The sequence below is a fragment of the Vicia villosa genome, linkage group LG2, assembly GCF_029867415.1.
Source record: "Vicia villosa cultivar HV-30 ecotype Madison, WI linkage group LG2, Vvil1.0, whole genome shotgun sequence".
Taxonomy (NCBI): Eukaryota; Viridiplantae; Streptophyta; class Magnoliopsida; order Fabales; family Fabaceae; genus Vicia; species Vicia villosa.
Genome location: NC_081181.1, coordinates 88,225,784 through 88,243,682, shown reverse-complemented (window position 1 = coordinate 88,243,682; position 17,899 = coordinate 88,225,784). Strand labels below are relative to the sequence as shown.

Genomic DNA, 17,899 nt, shown 5'->3' with positions numbered 1-17,899 from the left:
CTATTTTCCTTTTCGACTTTGTCGAGTCTCAATGAACATCTCTGCCTGGCTAACTTCCTTTCCGTCCTCTTTCTTAGCACGCTACATTGGTTGATAATAAACACATCAAAATATGAATCACTCAACCAATACATAATTGTAAATTGAAGGATGTATAAACACCCTACCAGTTTTGCACGAATCCTCGCAAAGTTTGTTGGGCCCATCCGATGCATATACTTTTGCTTAGCTCTGTTCACAGCATTGATTTTGCTAATTTTCTACATTCAGAAACAGCAAAATTAGGGACAGCAAATGTTAAATTACAGAATTAAATATTAGGGACATCATTGATCAATTGCTAATTGTTATCTTACTTGGATGTTATTGTTCTTCCAATAGGATATCAATTGCTTGAAATGAACTTCAGGTACGGTCTGGCGACGATGCTTCAATCTTTCACTCATAGTAGTGTACTTTAAAAAACAACTCTTTTTGAGATCTTTCTTGAAACGCCTCCAAGCATCATTAATGCGAGAGAAAACCGCTCTACTTCCATTTTCAGGGATAATGAATTTATCCTACAACAAAAAAGGAAATTAGTGACAAGTAAATAAGGAACACAGCTTATATTTAGATTCACACAATGACAAATTCCCACTTACAATGACAAATTCCCATATACGGTCCTTGTTTGCTTTCTTCAAAGCTTTGAAGTTAGTATAAACTAAGGGACACAAGTCTGAATTCCTTGCGACAGTGCCAAGGAAACAACTCAAATCTGTCACGGTTCGATCATTGGGTCCAATAGGTTCTCCATCATCGTCTAAGACCACCTCTTCACGATCCGCACTCTTTCTAGCATGGATTTTCAAACATTTAGTTGGTCCACGTGTCCTTTTCTTACTTGCCGCTGTGTTAGATAAAATATAATTAGCATGGGATATAAATTTGAATGAAACAATAATAAAGAATAATGCATGACACGAAGCTTAGTATGTACCTTCAGTTTGTTTACTTCCATTTTGCTGAGTGTTTTCTTCTTCACCCATCATATTTTCTTCTTCCTCAAGATTCTCACATTCATCTTCTTCACTATTTTCCCCATTTTCTTTGAGGAATTCTTCAACTGATGTCGATTTACACATTGGGCTTCGTTTTGTCTTCTTCAAGCCACTTCCTTGCTCTGTCCCGGAATTTCCATCAACTTCTACCATTGCCCTTTTCATACGATTCTGGTTTGACCTTGAATCAGCAGTGTCAGCCACCCGTTTCTCCTTAGGTTGCTGCTTTGCACTTGAAGGATTCTGCTTTGCACTTGAAGGACGTTGCTAATTCGCACTTGAAGGACGTTTCTGATTCGCACTTGAAGCTTGTTGCTTAGCACTTGAAACTTGTTGCTTAGCACTTGAAACTTGTTGTTTAGCACTTGAAACTTGTTGCTGCTTTGCACTTCCTTGTTGCTGCTTTGCACTTGAAGGATTTTGCTTATCATTTCCTTGTTGCTGCCTGGTCCTTGAATCAACAATTTCAGGCCCTGTTTTTTTAGTAAGTTGCTGCCTGGTCCTTGAAGCAATTTTAGGCCCTGTTTTGGGATTCACTTGCTGCATGGTCCTTGAATCAGTACATTCAGCCCCTACTTTTCTGGGAGTTGTCTGCCTTGTCCTCATTTTGCTTGGATAAAACACATCGGCCGAACTATCAATCCTTGAAGCAGCAGTTTCAAACTTAGATAAGTTGAATAGTTCCCTAGATGCAGGCACAAAAGGAGGTCGGATGCCTACTTTACTAGGTCCTTCACGGTTATTATTATTTACCATCTCGAATTTGATATCATACTTCTTAGCCAATTCAGCACTAGATCTAAATAGAGGCAACCGAAAATTGGCGGTAACTTGTTCACCCTTTTGTGCGGCAGCCGTCTTCTTTTGCAAGTTTGAAACCTTCTTCATTTTCTGTTAACATGGAAAATATTAAAAGAAACAAAGTTTAACCAATCAGCACTAATTTGCAATATTCAAACAGTTAACAATAACTCACAAATTACTGGACATGAAGATAAATTACATATGATTCAAAACATAGTGGATTTACAAAAACAGAAATGAAATAGATTCAACACATAGTGGATTCAACACATAGTGGATTTACAAAAACAGAAATGAAATAGATTCAACACATCCAATCAGTTACATCAGAAATTCTAATGATATTGTCATTCTCCTAATGAATACAACTCATTAAACCATTACATGAAAAGTTCAAATGGAAAATAAAAAAGAAATGTATTACACCAGAAATGAAATAGATTGACATTAGTCCATTAAATCAAATAGGGTATCATCATAATCAAAATCCTTTCCATCACTTTCAGTTTCATTCATTTCATAAGTTGTTTCAGCTATTGTTGCAGGTATGTCTTCCCTAACCCAATTTAATTCACCATCACCATCACTATTTTCTCCACTTTCAGCTTGTAAGTTTGACGGGTCAGCACTGTTAAAGAAATCTAGTGGAACTGTTTGCAGAGCATAATGCCGGTTTGGATCAAAAGGGTCTTGGACATAGTAACATTGATGAACTTGAGAAGGTAGCACAAATGGATCATTCTGATAAATTTTCTTATTGAAACGCACACAAGTAAGTCCGTATTTGTCTTTTTCAACCTCAAACCAATCGCACTTAAACAATACAAAGTTGAAATTTCCATAGTAGTATAACTCAATTATATCAACAATGGTTCCATAATATGTGATGGGTTCTGTCCTAGGATTTCCATCCTTGGAGCTAGCGAAACTTGAAGTTAGTGAAACTAAAGTTACGCCAGAATTTTGAGTTTTGCGATTTGCATCTCGTTTCCTAGTATGTAACCTATATCCATTAATGACATAACCTGGATACCTCTTTGCAACAAAATTAGGACCTCTAGAAAGTTTTTCAAGTTGTAATGGCACATCATCATTCTGGGCACGAGTTTTAAACCATTCACTAAATTCTTTACTTTGACTTTTGGCCTTGGTCCACTTCCTTTTGTTAGTGTTTGAATTAACACTTTGATCATGCTCACTACAAAAGTCAACAAATTATATGTTAACATGTCTCTAATCTTAGGATTAGTAGATAAATACATAGGAGGACAAAAAGTTATTGTACTACCTGATGTAAATTTGAACTTCATTGCAATTGAATAAGATGTATCGATGGGCATCATCCTTTGATTTCACATCGAGATGAAAGGGTTTGCCTGCCCCCCCTAAAGGACGACCGACAGTTGTAAAGTAATCATCCGGATCCGTTTCAAGTGAATTGGTAACATCATAATTCCGACTCTTCCTATTAAACCTTGTATCTACATTGCTATGCAAATACCTTGAGCAAAATGTTATAGCTTCTTCAGCCAGATACCCCTTGGCAATAGAACCTTCAGGATAAGCTCTATTGTGGACATAGTTCTTAAGTTTACACAAGTATCTTTCGGTGGGATACATCCATCGAAATTGAACAGGACCACCCAATCTAACTTCATTTACCAGGTGAATAGGCAAGTGAACTATTATGTCAAAGAAACTTGGAGGAAATATCATCTCCAACTGACAAAGTATCTCTGCAATCTCATTTTCCAGGTAATCTAAATCTTCCACTTGTATAACTTTCTGACAGAGAGAGCGGAAAAAGGAACCAAGACGAATTAGTGGGGTTGCCACCTCCTTGGGCATTGTGCTTCTTACTGCGATTTGCAACAAATAGTGTAACATGAAATGCGCATCATGGCTCTTGTAACCAGATATTTTTTTGTCACCAACTTGTACACATTTTGAAATATTTGATGCAGTCCCATCTGGTAACTTGGCAGCCTTTATAACTCCACAAAAAATTGACTTCTCGTGCGGAGTCATTGAGAAACACGCTTTTGCAAACTCTGAACGTCCTCCACCAATCTCCCTTGGATGAAGTCTTTCTCTAATTCCCATTTCTTGCAAATCATAACGGGCTTTAATATGATCTTTTGTCTTCCCCATGATGTCCAAAAGAGTTCCAACAATACTATCAAATATGTTTTTTTCAATGTGCATTACATCTAAGTTATGGCGCAATGTATTTTGAGCCCAGTAAGGCAACTCAAAAAAAATTGACCTCTTCTTCCACGGGCCATCAACTTTCTTCTTTTTCTTCCCAAATTCATTACTGAAATCTTTTAAGAGTTCAAGAATTTCTGCCCCGTTTAACATGGATGGTGCAGTCCTATGTTCTTCTTCTCCGTTAAATGATTTGACATCGTCTCTCCAAGAATGAGTTCTTGTTAAAAAGGTACGGTGGTCCATATAACACGTCTTATGACTGTGTTTGAGGTATAACGAATTGTTGTTAGATTTACAACAAGCACACGCCAATTTTCCTTTGGTGCTCCATCCCGACAACATAGCATAAGCAGGGTAGTCACTAATTGTCCACAGAAGAGCTGCACGCATTTGAAAAGTTTGATTCATTGAAGAATCATATGTCTCTATGCCAGATTCCCATAACTCCTTTAGCTCCTCTATCAGTGGTTGGAGGTAAACATCGATATCGTTGCCTGGAGATTTTGGTCCAGGAATCAACAATGACAACATTGTATATTCAGGTTTCATGGACAGCCAAGGTGGTGTGTTGTATACCATCATCAAGACAGGCCATGTACTATGAGATAAGCTCATGGTCCTAAATGGATTAAACCCATCACTCGTTAAGCCAAGTCTTACATTGCGGGACTCACTAGAAAAATCTGGATGGAGCTCATCAAAGTCCTTCCACGCTTCACCATCAGCAGGATGCCTCAATTTTCCATCCTTTGAGCGCTCTTCTTCATGCCATCTCATTGACTCAGCTGTCTTTGAACACATGAACAACCTTTGTAGTCTAGGAATCAACGGAAAGTGCCTCAAAACTTTTGCAGGAACTCTACAGTCATTTTTTGGTTGCTCAGACTCGCATCCTTCAGTTGCAGCATTTTGTTTCCACCGTGAAGCTTCACAAATAGTGCAAGAATTTTCCTTTTCATGCTCCTTCCAAAATAGCATGCAATCGTTTGGGCATGCATCTATCTTCTTATAATCAAGGCCTAAACCACTTATCATGGCTTTTGTCTTGTAAAATGATTCCGGAATGTTCAAATCAGGCATTGCTTCTTTCAATAATTCTAATAGGGCAGTGAATCACGTATTGCTCCATCCGTGGAGACATTTCGACAAGTAGAGTCGAATCGTGAATGATAACGAAGAGAAGTCTTTGCATCCAGGGTACAGTTCTTGTTCCGCCTCTTTAATCAAACTATAAACGTTCTAGCCTCGTCATTGGGACCTTCATCAACTCCGTGTGCTTCTGCCCTATCTCCATATATGTCATGCAATAAGCCAGGAATGTCATCATGTGATCCCTCTTGATCTTCCATCCCATCACCAATTTCCATAGACCTTTGTAGTTTCTCCCCATGGTGCAACCAAACGTCATAACCGTCTAGAAAACCTTTGGCTATTAGGTGATCCCTAATAATATCCCTGGTTTTCCAATATATATTTGTACACTTAGCACAAGGGCATAGAAGTTCACCTCCTTGAGGTCTTCCATTAGTGAAGGCAAAGTCTAAAAATCGAGTAACACCGTTGATATACTCTTGACTAAACCACGGTAATTTAGTCCACTCTTTGTCCATGAATTGATAATCTATATATTTGAAACACAACACATAACACATTCAAAACACATAACACATTCAAAACTGAATTCATACAAAAAAAATGTACTAACAGTACCAAAACATGTGCTGAGCAACAAAAAAATTACTGGGACAGAATTATTGTATATAAATGGAATTAAACTACACAAGCCAGGGACAGAATCTTTGCAAGAATTATTGTATATACATTATATACCTAATATACAACTAATTAGGTAAGAAAAGCACTAACATGATTACTGATTTATAAAAATCATTTTTAGACGGCAACAGAATTATATAATCATATACATATGAATCAAAACATTCCATGAGATATACTACCACGTATTAAAATTTATGTGGTGAAGCCTAAAAGAACACAAATTGTTACCTTAAAACAGAGAAATGGAGTCACACACAAATAAAATGCAGTTGTCGCTTTCCTTCGTCTCCTTTGAGGGAATTGAGCTGTATCAATAACAAAAAGAAATCAATAACCACACTGCAGCTATGCTATGCAACTTAATAATACACAAAATTAGATTTATAAAATTCATAACAGAGTCACACAAATTCATAACAGATTTATAAAATCAATAGCCCTGTGTTTGAAACAAACAAATGCTGCCTTTTAAGTAATCTTCAGTAGCAGTTACACACAAATACCAGAAGGAGGATTTCATGTTTTTTATAATATTTTCTTTCTCTTTCTGCTACATTCACTAAATATGCATAAGAAACTTCCACAGCTTCATGATTTTTAGTTTACATACTGATAGAAACTTAAAGTATGTAAACTGAATGGCCACTTAAGAGCAAGAAGTGTACATACAATAGCACAGACTATATATATATATATCAGATACCGAAACTTAAAGTAGACATTTCAATAATTGAATTGTTCTACGCCAAAGAAAAACAACAACTAATTACAACATAAGCGACACTTCCTTACGAGATGCACGAACATTAATAGGACCCAATATAAGTTGATGCAAGAAAATTTAAGAAAACAAACTACTAAATAGTAGCATGAACAGCAGCCACAATAGTAGTGGCACATCAGTTCATCAAATCAAGTCACTAAAACATACAATCAGTTTTAACTTTGAATCCTAAAGTTATGCATTATGGATTGAAAGTAGTTACTAGTTAGTCCCAAATCCCAAGCCAAGAATCAGTTATATCATTCTAGCAAGATTAGTTTTGCTAAAAAATCCCTTTTCTACTTAAAGGTCGTCAAACACAAATCATTCCGCTACAAAGTACATGTCAAAATCAACTCTTGCAAGATCTAATCCAACACAGAGGAATGCAGCAGCAAACACAAATCTAAGTGAGCTCAGAAACAAGTTAGAACACTGACCTTAGTGCCAAAAGGACCTTCTGGATGATCTGTTTCAAGAATATTCCTCCCCTAAACAAACAAACAAAAAATACATAATTACAAACTTCCTTCAAATGAATAATCTATAGTATATTGCAGCATAATAGAGTTTCAGAGTAAAATTCATAAATTATCATACACATACACATATCATAATAACAATAATTTCTTCTAATAATCACACGAAATTCAATTCAATTCATGATATTCAGCATAACTAGCATTCTGGTTTCGTCCCAAACAGAAAATCAATTTTAGATTTAACAATACTAACAGTCAAATAACGGAAATAGCAGTTAACTTGAATCTAACATACTTTCTCAACCTAAAATCCACATCAGTTTTCAACCCTAACAAAATCTAACCTAAATCACCATAACAAAATCTAACATAAACTCAGTGCCTCTCTCAGTTTCAAATCACCATAACAAAATCTAACATAAATAACAACAACAGATATAACAATGCAGAGATTAGGTCAAAATGAAGCCCTCAGTAGATTAGGTCAAAACAAAACATGCATTAAATCACACTATCCAAACATCAGTAGTAGAATTTGTTTAAACATAGATTAGGTCAAAAAGAAACCCTACCGTATTAGCCTCCAGAAGCTTTGGTACCTCACATGCAAAACAAAATATATATTAGGTCAAAAAAAAATCAGAGGAGACGAGGGAAGATGAGGAACACGAACAGAGAAGAGAATCGTACCCAGATAATCGTACGCAGATGAATAGAGGAAGCCTCCAGAAGCTTTGGTACCTCAACTGCAAAACAAAATATATATTAGGTCCAAAGAAAATCAGAGGAGACGATAGAGAAGATGAGGAACACGGACAGAGAATCGTGAGATGAAGAGAGTTAGGGTTCGTGAGATGAAGAGAGTTAGGATTCGTGAGATGTGTAACACCCCGATATCCGCTGCACGCATCAACCGTGTCGGCCAACCGAGCATGTTACCGGCTTAATCAATAATCCCCCTTAGGTCCGCTTATCGGCTGCCCAGGAAATATTGTTTTTGCCTCCCGCAGGAATTGCTATGAATATGTACTTAACCCCTAGGTACATGGTTCGATTCCTGCGGGAGGCAAAAACAATATTTCCTGGGCAGCCGATAAGCAGACCTAGGGGGGATTATTGATTAAGCCGGTAACATGCTCGGTTGGCCGACACGGTTGATGCGTGCAGCGGATATCGGGGTGTTACATTAAAAAGGCGCCTTTTTATGTAACAGCCCGAGCCTTCGGCGTTCCCGGCACTATTACCTCACGATCTTCTCTACCCCCCTCACTAGTAGAGTTTTTGCCTTCCGTGGGAATCGAACCATGTACCCTGGGGTTCAAGTACATGTTCAATCCATTCTCACTACCAATTGAGCTATGTAACACCCCAATCTACCCGATAAATTATACGGAAAATTAGAGTATAAATTCCAAACAAATTCATTTGAGGTATCACATATTCGTCATTCAAAAACAATTACGGCTTATTTACCTTCGTATAGATACATAGCTCAGGAATTTAAAACGATAATTTAATTAATCTTCGAAATCATTTTATCAAAATAAACATTTTTAACTCGCAGCGGAATTCACAAAACTTCTCTATTTTCAGTTTAATCATCATAGCATCTTCGCAAATAACTTTGAGTCACAACAAAAGTAAAACATCACTAAAATTCAGCAAACATAACAAATAATAAAGCAATCGTTTATCCCCCTGAGTGCTACGTATCAGAGCGACCACCGACTCGACTCACAGTGTCTAAATCTTCATCAAAGCTATCTCTGCACGTTACCAGTATAAAGGTAACGGCGAAACAAAAGAAAGGGGTGAGATATCAAACCATATAAACAGGGTGATGATAAACAATATATTTAGGTTCAGGTTATAATAATCATCACTTTGCGGTATAATTATTACCATCTAATTTACTTCACCGTTTTAAATTAAAAAAAAAACACACGTCACAATATTTCACATATCTCATATTCATAATACACAACGATTCACATCAGTTCACACATCACAACGCATAAACTCATAATCACACAAATGAAATGCGACTCTAACAAATGCACATGCATGTGGTACCCAGGGCTTCAGCCCCCATCGCCAATTGCCAGATAATAGAGGCATCAAAACAGGCATAAGCCTTCGTCACTGTTTGCCAATCTAGGCCGTCGCTAAAATATGCAAATCATGAGACACGAATGAAATGCAATAAATCACAAACACGTCGCCAAACATCGTCACATAGGCATTTTCCTACATCGCCAAAATATATCAATAATTATTGATAAACAATCGTCACCTTAAATCCTGCACTTCGCAATAATTCACAAAAACTCATCGCAACATTGCAATATATTACACGACAACTCAACAATAATAATTCATCACAGATAATTCACGCAAACATCGCCATACTTCACAAAACTCACAAAAATACGTCACGTCGCAACATCACCAAAAACACTGCAAGCACAACGGTTATCGAATTATTCCCAAACACTTCTAATATTATTCTATATTATTAACTAGTAAAAAAAAATCATAACCATATATAGTTATAACTAGACAGGGTTTCCAAGGAACTCTAAACAACTCTACAATAATCCCTACAACTCTAAAGTGCCCAAAAATCCTCTACTGATAACTCTTACATATAAGAGCAACTGTTATAAACCTAATGGTCTGACTCAAGTAATAATAGAACAACTCTAAAGAGTCAAATACCTTCAATTTTAATCTATAGTTTCTCGGATTTTACTCTAAACAACTCGAAAGCAACTCTGACAACCATATAACTCTAACATAATTAAAAATCACTTAAATTGGCCATATAATTCAAATATTATCTCTTACTCAAAATTCCTAAAATATTATATCAATAATATTAAACTATTATTATTATTATTATTATTATTAAATATCTTCGTAACTTGAAATTGATTTCTCAATTTAAGGTTACAGTGCCGCCGCTACACTATAATATGTACCAAATTATTATGTTTATCAAATCTACAGTACCTATTTTGTATTCTGAATCTGTATAGTGTCGCTAGAGTCCGGTGGCATTACAATACTCTCTTGCAAGTGTTTCAAGCATACTAGATATTTATGTGCAAATTACCGCACCATATATACATATGTATATATATAAATAAAGTGAGATACAGTAACGATAAATAAAAGTAACTATATATTTATACCTTATTAAAATTGTCACAGGCAACAATACGATTATCGGTACCAAACTGTATGTATCAAATCAGATAAAATTAACACCAATTAAATCATCAACACATAAATTTTTACGGAAACAACAAATTTACGCAGAATCAATCACACGATAGTTTCATACAATTTTTAGAAATCAATCGAACACAAAGAGATAATAAAATTTCCTAAACCCCATATACGGTCCATCATATCCCCGTTTATAGAGCAAGAACCCCACCCTTACCTTGTATTCGGAGTCCGCTCTATAATTCCGTTCGAATCCAAATTTTCCGGCTTCGCGTAATTCTTCCATTTTTCTCTTCACGGCATATTTCTCGTATCTCTTTTCTTTTCCTCTTCTCTGCACAAACACTTCCACGTTCTCTTCTTTTCTCTACAAACCCTTATTTTGTTTTACTGATGCCAAAACCTAATATTTTCCTTTTACTTCACCATATTATTATTATTCTCACAAACTCCTTAATGGGCCTATATTCACACCTCCAAACTACTAATGTCACCAACCAAGTTAATTAAACAAATACTCCAATAAATTAATAATATCCCTGATATTATTTCTCCGATTAACAGACGAATTTAATTCGACTTTCCATTCAACCGCTCGAACGATATAATAATTCACTTATATTCCTTAGATTAATTCTGGTAAATTCCCAACTTCGACAATTTCAATTAATTAAATCCTTAATTAATTTAATTAACCAATTAATTAAATTCGGGGCGTTACAAGATGAAGAGGGTTAGGGTTCGTGAGATGATTGAGGTTAGTGAGATGAAGGTGAAGCAGAGATGAAAGCAGAGATGAAGATGAAGAATCTAACCTGTAAGCGATGGAGGTGGCAGCAGCGGCGGAGCGGCGAAGCGAGATGGAGTTTTCAGATAGTTTTGGGAGATGGAGTTTTCCGATAGTGTGCGTGTTTTTGTTCATATGGCTCGTTTCAATGCCTTTGTTCTTTCATTTTTTTTCTTTTTTTTAATTAAAAAAAATAGAAAAGAAAATATTAAAAGATAGAGGGAAACTAAAAAAAAAAGGAGGGAACTTTTGGAGGGGTTTTTTTGGGGTTTTGGCCACAGTTTGAACTGAAAATTGTAGGCCTCGGTTTCTTAGTTGCGGCTTAAAATATCTACCGTTATATAACCGTGGCAATTGAAGTACAGGACACAGTTTTACACTCCGGATTCAATATTCTATAACATACGTCTACGCTTTGATAACCATGGCCAAATCATATATGTGGCCACAGTTTCTGAGCTGTGGACAATTTTAGCGTGGTCGTAAGCCAAATTTCTAGTAGTGCATTTTTCATTTTTTCATCATAAATGTCTGATGTAAAATCTTTTGACAAATATTTTTCACATCATATATTTCAATACCTGATGTAAAATCCTTTAAGCAAATGTCATATTTTTAGTAGTTTATATATATATATATATATATATATATATATATATATATATATATATATATATATATATATATATATATATATATATATATATATATATATATATATATATATATATATATATATATATATTGTAATTTAATTATTGTAAAACTAATTTAATTTTATGATATTAATAATATTTATTGTTTGTAATTTAATTATTGTAAAACTAATTTAAATTAAGTTACATTAAATTTGATTGGATCAAATTTTTTAAAAGTAATTATCAAAAATCAAATTAGGTATAGTTTTATCTTTAAGTCAAATGTACAAACCACAATGCAAATACCCTAGTTATTATTCATTGACATAGTAGGCATCACTCTTTATACCTCTTTTAGTGATGGGCGGTCCTCAGAAGAAAAATATGGATTTACTTATGCAAAGAAATGAACCTGGACGACACATTGAACAAAATAAATGAGATATATGTTATTCCAAGTTTTTGCTTTGACCTCTGTTTGAGATGCAAAATATCACAAAGCGCTTAATGGAATCAAATACGTTGAAGTGTATCACTTCACACATTTAGAGGAACTTTTCATTCTCATTTCCTCTTGCCAATCATCCTGGCCATTATTCTGTACTGTATATAGGGCATTAGCTACACATTATCTTCAGCAAATTAATAATTTGTTGGCTAAATCTTAGAGTTCCTTTGTACACTTCATGCTTGAGATGAGACTATCTTTTTTTATTTTTTTTCAATAAGCAATTGATAACGAAACGCACAAGGGGTGCAACCCAACCAAACAAATTACAAATTCGGGAAGCAAATAAGCGGTATCTTGTACCACTCATAAAACGAGGAGGAAGCGTTTAAGTTTAATCTAGATAGCCAACTCCACGAAAAGAACATTACATTGTAAACCACCATGTCGAAACAAAAGGTTACTTCCTCAAAAACAATGGAGTTGCGCATAATCCAAAAGCTCCACACCAACGCCATCCAAATGGTATTGATTTTCATCTTGGCTCCGACTCCCTTTGTCTTCTCTTGAATAACCTCCAAATCCAAAAACTCTTCGAAGGAGAAAGGGACATCTTTTCCTAACCACCCGTAAATCTTCTCCCACACCTTCAAGGAAACAATACAAGAAAAGAACGTGTGCATCAAAGACTCCGGATCATTCCCGCAAAAGACACACGACAAACTATTAATATTATTCACCCCTCTAAGAATTAATGCATCAATGGTGGGTATTCTTGAAGAAAAAAATCTCCACAAGAAAACTTTGATCCGCAAAGGAAGCGGTAAATTCCACATTATCTTCATTCTATTTAAGACTTGGGGTTGCCAAGGACAAGACTTCCGAGCTGCAATCATGTCCGCCGCCGAGTGGACCGAAAACTTGTCACTGAGGTCCGGCAGCCAGACGAACCTATCCTCCTCTCCGCTGCACAAATGAACACCAACCAGCAGCTGCAGTAGCTGCTGCCATCTGTCGCGCAAGGCAGAACTGCTCACCACTACCTGAGCCAACACTGCAGAGCCAAAGATGGCCACGGGATCCCACACAGAACCTGTTTCAACAAAATTGGCAGCAGCTGCTACTGTGACATAAATATCCAGAGAAATCGAAGCCAAATCCGGGAACAATTCCTGAACAGAATAGTCGCCCCTCCACTTGCTAGACCAAAACAAAACATTTTTACCATTTCCCACCTTGCTACGAATATTGCTCAAGAAGCCAACTTCACCTATCTCAGAATTGATATCATTCTTTATAACATCCCTCCACCATTTAGAGTCTTTATTGTTTCTTCCTTCTTCAATATACCCTTGCACCTTCAACTTAGGAACAACATACCTCATATCCAAGAACTTGCGCCATATAGCGGTATCGTCCGTGAGAATTCGCCACTTCCATTTGAGGAGGAGAGTCTTATTGATTTCGCCTACATCTCTTATACCGAGACCGCCTTTTTCCTTTGGATTGCACACCGTGGACCAATCAACCCAATGAATGCTTCTAGCATCCTTATTTCCTCCCCAAAGGAACTTCCTAATAATGCCTCTAATTTCCTTAACAACCACACCCGGAGCCTTGTAGAAAGATAACAAGAATGTGGGAATAGCGTTTAGGACCGCTTTAAAAAGAGTCACCCTACCACCGACGGAGATACATTTCCCTTTCCAAACCGAAAGCCTTCTCTTGATATTATTAATAACACCCGACCAAACTCTCCTCCTACTTTGATTAACTCCGACACTTATACCAAGAAAAGTAAAAGGAACCGCCCCCCCTTTTACAACCAAGAAATTGGCTAGCCGAGTTCAAGAACCACTCTCCCACATTAACCCCGTACACATTGCTCTTAGAGAAGTTGATTTTCAAGCCCGAGACCAATTCAAAACCTCTAAGCACTACTATCTAATTGATGTAAATACCATTAGAAAATATAGTCTGTTCTTCAATGAAGTGTTTGGGGGAACTCTTGTGTTCATCCAACACTACTACACATAATTATATACGGACTTGTGATTAATGTGTGTAGAGAAATTCAACTGTTTAATTAACAAAATGTTAATAATAATGTTAATAATTTATGAGAAGTACACTCATTTAAGAGATCCATTTTTATTTCTTTTGTGAAATTTCAGAGTTTCATTACGGCAATATAGGTAAGTTAATGTTTAAGTTTGTTTTAAAATTTGAATTATTAATATTCTAATTATAATCTATCATATAAGAAAAGTCTACCATTTGAGCAATTTTTAGGCTATCCACATCAGCATCTGTTCCCTCATAATTCCACATCAGCCACCTCCTATTCTTCAACCTTCTGTTTTACGTATCTATTCCAATTCCAAAAACGGTTTCTCATGTTTTCTTCTACCTAACCGTTTTTATTCCAATTCCAAAAACGTCATGCTCTCTTTCTATCGATTTGTTTCTTTTTCCTCTGCATCTTCGTACAAAACTCTCATCCACTCTCGATCGTGAACGATAGTGCAACCTCCTTCTCTTCTCTGATGAAATGGCGTCGGTTTCAGCCCTCTCTCTCGGCACGGACAATACCACTCCTCTTACCATCTCCTTCTTTGGCACGGACGCGCAGCGATTTCCCCTCCTCGGTGAGATCTTTCTTTGTTTTTTCATATTTTGAGTTCTATAATCTCTCATCTTCTCTTCTCCAATATGGGTCCCCTTGATTTTAGGGAAAACATCTCCAAATTATGACCCGTGAACCAGAGACGTGATTGCTCACGTTGCTGAAAGCGAAGGCGCGGCCTTTGAGACGTGTTGTTGATGATCCGTTTAAGAAGGGTGTAGAACAAGGTCATCAGGTATTTATTTTTCTTTTCAATGTTATTAAATCATGTTATTTGTAATATTCCCTTATATGAGCTTTCAATTGAGATTCTTTTTTATCTCTCTAACTTATCTGTTGAGATGTTTACCTTTTACTGTTTTCAGGTTCCATTGACGCAGTTGGAGTATTTGGTCTACTATCTAGCAGAGTTATTGCTTATAGTCGTGATATCACGATCTTTTTGTTTCTTTCTTCTTCAATTTCAATCATTTTTTATCCATTTATATATATCACTTTTTGTGATATCTTCTTATTTAGTATTCGTTGTTGGATGTTTGGATCTGTTGGCTCACGCGGAAGGAAGAGGATGTACGCGACTGACAATTTGAATCTCTTTATGGTACACTCATGGTTGACGGGTATGTTCACATGTGCTTTCTTTTTCTTAATCTTTTTTCACGTTACCTTGATCAGACCACATTTTTTATGGTGATACACACATTTCATGGAGTTTGTCATCGTTTTAGGTTTTAACGGATGGAAGCAGTTTGAATCCCATTCTGAGGTTGTATCGGCTATACCCGTGTGCCGAATAAAATAGGTGTCAACCCCATTTCTGTAATAAAACAAAACAAACAAAGTTTCTATCAGCAAAGATAATTCAAAAGATGGATGAGCCAAAGGGATACTTCTATTGAATGCGGAACTTGAAACCATTGTTCGTTGTGGTGACTGTTTTTAGTGCTCCAAATTACTGCTACCAATGTGGGAATATGGTTGCGATTCTGGAAATTGGGGAGAATATGGATTAGAATATGGTCCCTATGTTTGAGCTTAATGGAATTTCAGGTAATCATTTAAATCATTTTCATTTATATACATGCATACTGATACACATTTATACTGTCTTTTGCATTAATGTCTCATCTATGTTAAAATGCACCTCCAATTTGTGATATTACAATGACCATCGGCATGAATGCATTTTATAATTATATATATTTTAACAGTTCCTTCTTGTCTGCAGTGAAAGCATTTCAAGGTATTATGACTGAATTAAACTTCTATTTTTTATCCTATCTTTCTATGATATCCATGGCTTGGCTGACATTAACCCATGGTATCTCATATTAGCACATTCTTTGATCATATTTTTTTATTTAAATTGATCAATCTTTGCCATTGCAGGTTGTGTGGAACAACAATAAGTGGTTGATGCAGTCACATGTTGATGATGGAATAGTCAGTGCGGCCGTAGAGACGTGGCTGCAATGATGGAACTACACATTCACATTTTCCCAACAGATGCTGATTAAAAACGTACATCAGAGGCTTTGGAAAGAAGAAAATAAAAGGTAATTTTAGTTTTCTAAAACAATGCAGAATCTCGATTTGGAATCCTTAAGTCACATACTATTCTCTTATTTCAAATTGGAATTTATGGGATAATAGTAATCTTTTATATACATTATCATCATATGTGTTTAATCATGTTATTTGAATGTATGATGAAGAGATTTTCCAGACAATGGAAGAGGAGAAATCCAAAAAGGTAACTCTCATTCCATTTATCAGTAATAACTTTGATCAATTGATAATCTAACCTTCGATTAGTGGTGAAATTTTGTTTCTGTTTTGTGAAATTCAGTTTCCGTGTGTTGATTTTAGTTTCTAAAAATTTATATTTTTTATATAGTGTAAACAATTGGCACTGTTAGTTACCCTTGATTGGTGGTGAAACATCTCCAATTATTGAAGAAGCCGAGTATTAAAAGGCTTGAACTATCAGTGACTGGGGTTCTTGGTTTCCGTACCGTACATAAGGTAAAGTGTAAACTGCAATGTCGGCATGTTTCATTCATGGCACTAACCTTTTTGTAGTATTTTGATTTTGTTTATGATTTGAATTTCATGGTGACGGTTTGTTTAGATTTGGGTTTCTCCAATTAAGCTGACGGAAGAATTGACGATGTTGTTGAATTACGTATAAGGTGTCTGGTGATATGAGCAAACTTCTCTTGGCAGCAAAGAAGATAAGAAGAGCAACATGTACATAATTTTGATTTTGTTTATGCTTTGAATTTTAGATGGCGATTCATTTCAATTTGGGTTTCTCCGATTAAGCTAACGGTTCTCCAATTTGGAGGAACCATTGGAGTTTAAGGTTTAGCTTCTGTTTAATTTTCATTCAAGTTGTGCTCCGTGTTGCAACTCTAGAAGGATTTGGGTTTTTAGTAATAATAATCGATATTAACTATTTACCAAACTAATTCTTTTCACTCTGTATTGAATTGTTTATAATCACGATTGTTATTTGTTGATGATGTTGTTGTCGTTGATGATTGGTAGGAAATGGCGACTCCAGTTGAGCTTCCAAACAGGATAAGAGCGGAAGGGAAGCATTATTATTCCATGTGGCATATGCTATTTGAGATCGACACTAAATATGTGCCGTTTAAGCCGATTGGTCGGGGAGCGTATGGGATTGTATGTTCTTCTCTTCTTAGATCTGGAACCAGAACCAGGAGGGCGACCTCTTCCTATCTTTGAATCCAATGGCAATGATGAAGAATTATTGAGGAATGACGAATCGAATGGTATATCCAATTGTTCTAGGTATGATAAGAGATTTTCATTGGATCTATTAATTGCAGTTATGGCCATTTTAGTTTTTTAATTTTTGACTCTCTATTTTGATCTGTTGGAAATTGAATGTACAGCTCTTTATGTGTAGAGCAGAAGCCCTTTTGAAACTTCATCAAATTGATGATGCAGAATTAATTTTGTCACATGCTCCGATATAGGATCCACAAATTAATCATTCACCTTTTAAAGCAATATATTTTGGGATGTTTGCTGAAGCTTATTCCTTCTATGTTAGAACAC

At 35.9% G+C, this 17,899-nt stretch overlaps 2 protein-coding genes and 1 long non-coding RNA gene across 6 annotated transcripts; 1 reads left to right on the top strand and 2 right to left on the bottom strand.

Moving 5' to 3' along the window:
* On the bottom strand, positions 1-1,196 carry LOC131649537 (uncharacterized). The gene is made up of 5 exons (XM_058919297.1): positions 983-1,196; positions 645-892; positions 357-560; positions 168-260; positions 1-81 (listed from the first exon to the last, which is right to left on the bottom strand). Exons 1-5 carry the CDS (start codon positions 1,194-1,196, stop codon positions 1-3), a joined length of 840 nt encoding a protein of 279 aa, XP_058775280.1.
* A 1,098-nt stretch (positions 1,197-2,294) lies between these two features.
* On the bottom strand, positions 2,295-5,138 carry LOC131649536 (uncharacterized). Its single transcript, XM_058919296.1, has 3 exons — positions 4,166-5,138; positions 3,136-4,057; positions 2,295-3,045 (listed from the first exon to the last, which is right to left on the bottom strand). The coding sequence occupies exons 1-3, from the start codon at positions 5,136-5,138 to the stop codon at positions 2,295-2,297; spliced, it is 2,646 nt and encodes an 881-aa protein (XP_058775279.1).
* Positions 5,139-14,592: 9,454 nt separating this feature from the next.
* Positions 14,593-17,880, top strand: LOC131646394 (uncharacterized). Of its 4 annotated transcripts, XR_009297470.1 has the most exons (10): positions 14,593-14,834; positions 14,919-15,047; positions 15,178-15,432; positions 15,541-15,862; positions 16,202-16,368; positions 16,528-16,565; positions 16,710-16,837; positions 16,944-17,062; positions 17,363-17,629; positions 17,734-17,849. It is a non-coding gene; the product is annotated as an uncharacterized LOC131646394 (long non-coding RNA). The 4 variants fall into 4 exon arrangements; XR_009297469.1 differs by having other exon boundaries at positions 14,593-15,047; positions 17,748-17,880; XR_009297468.1 differs by having other exon boundaries at positions 14,593-15,047; positions 16,539-16,565.
* Positions 17,881-17,899: the final 19 nt, after the last annotated feature.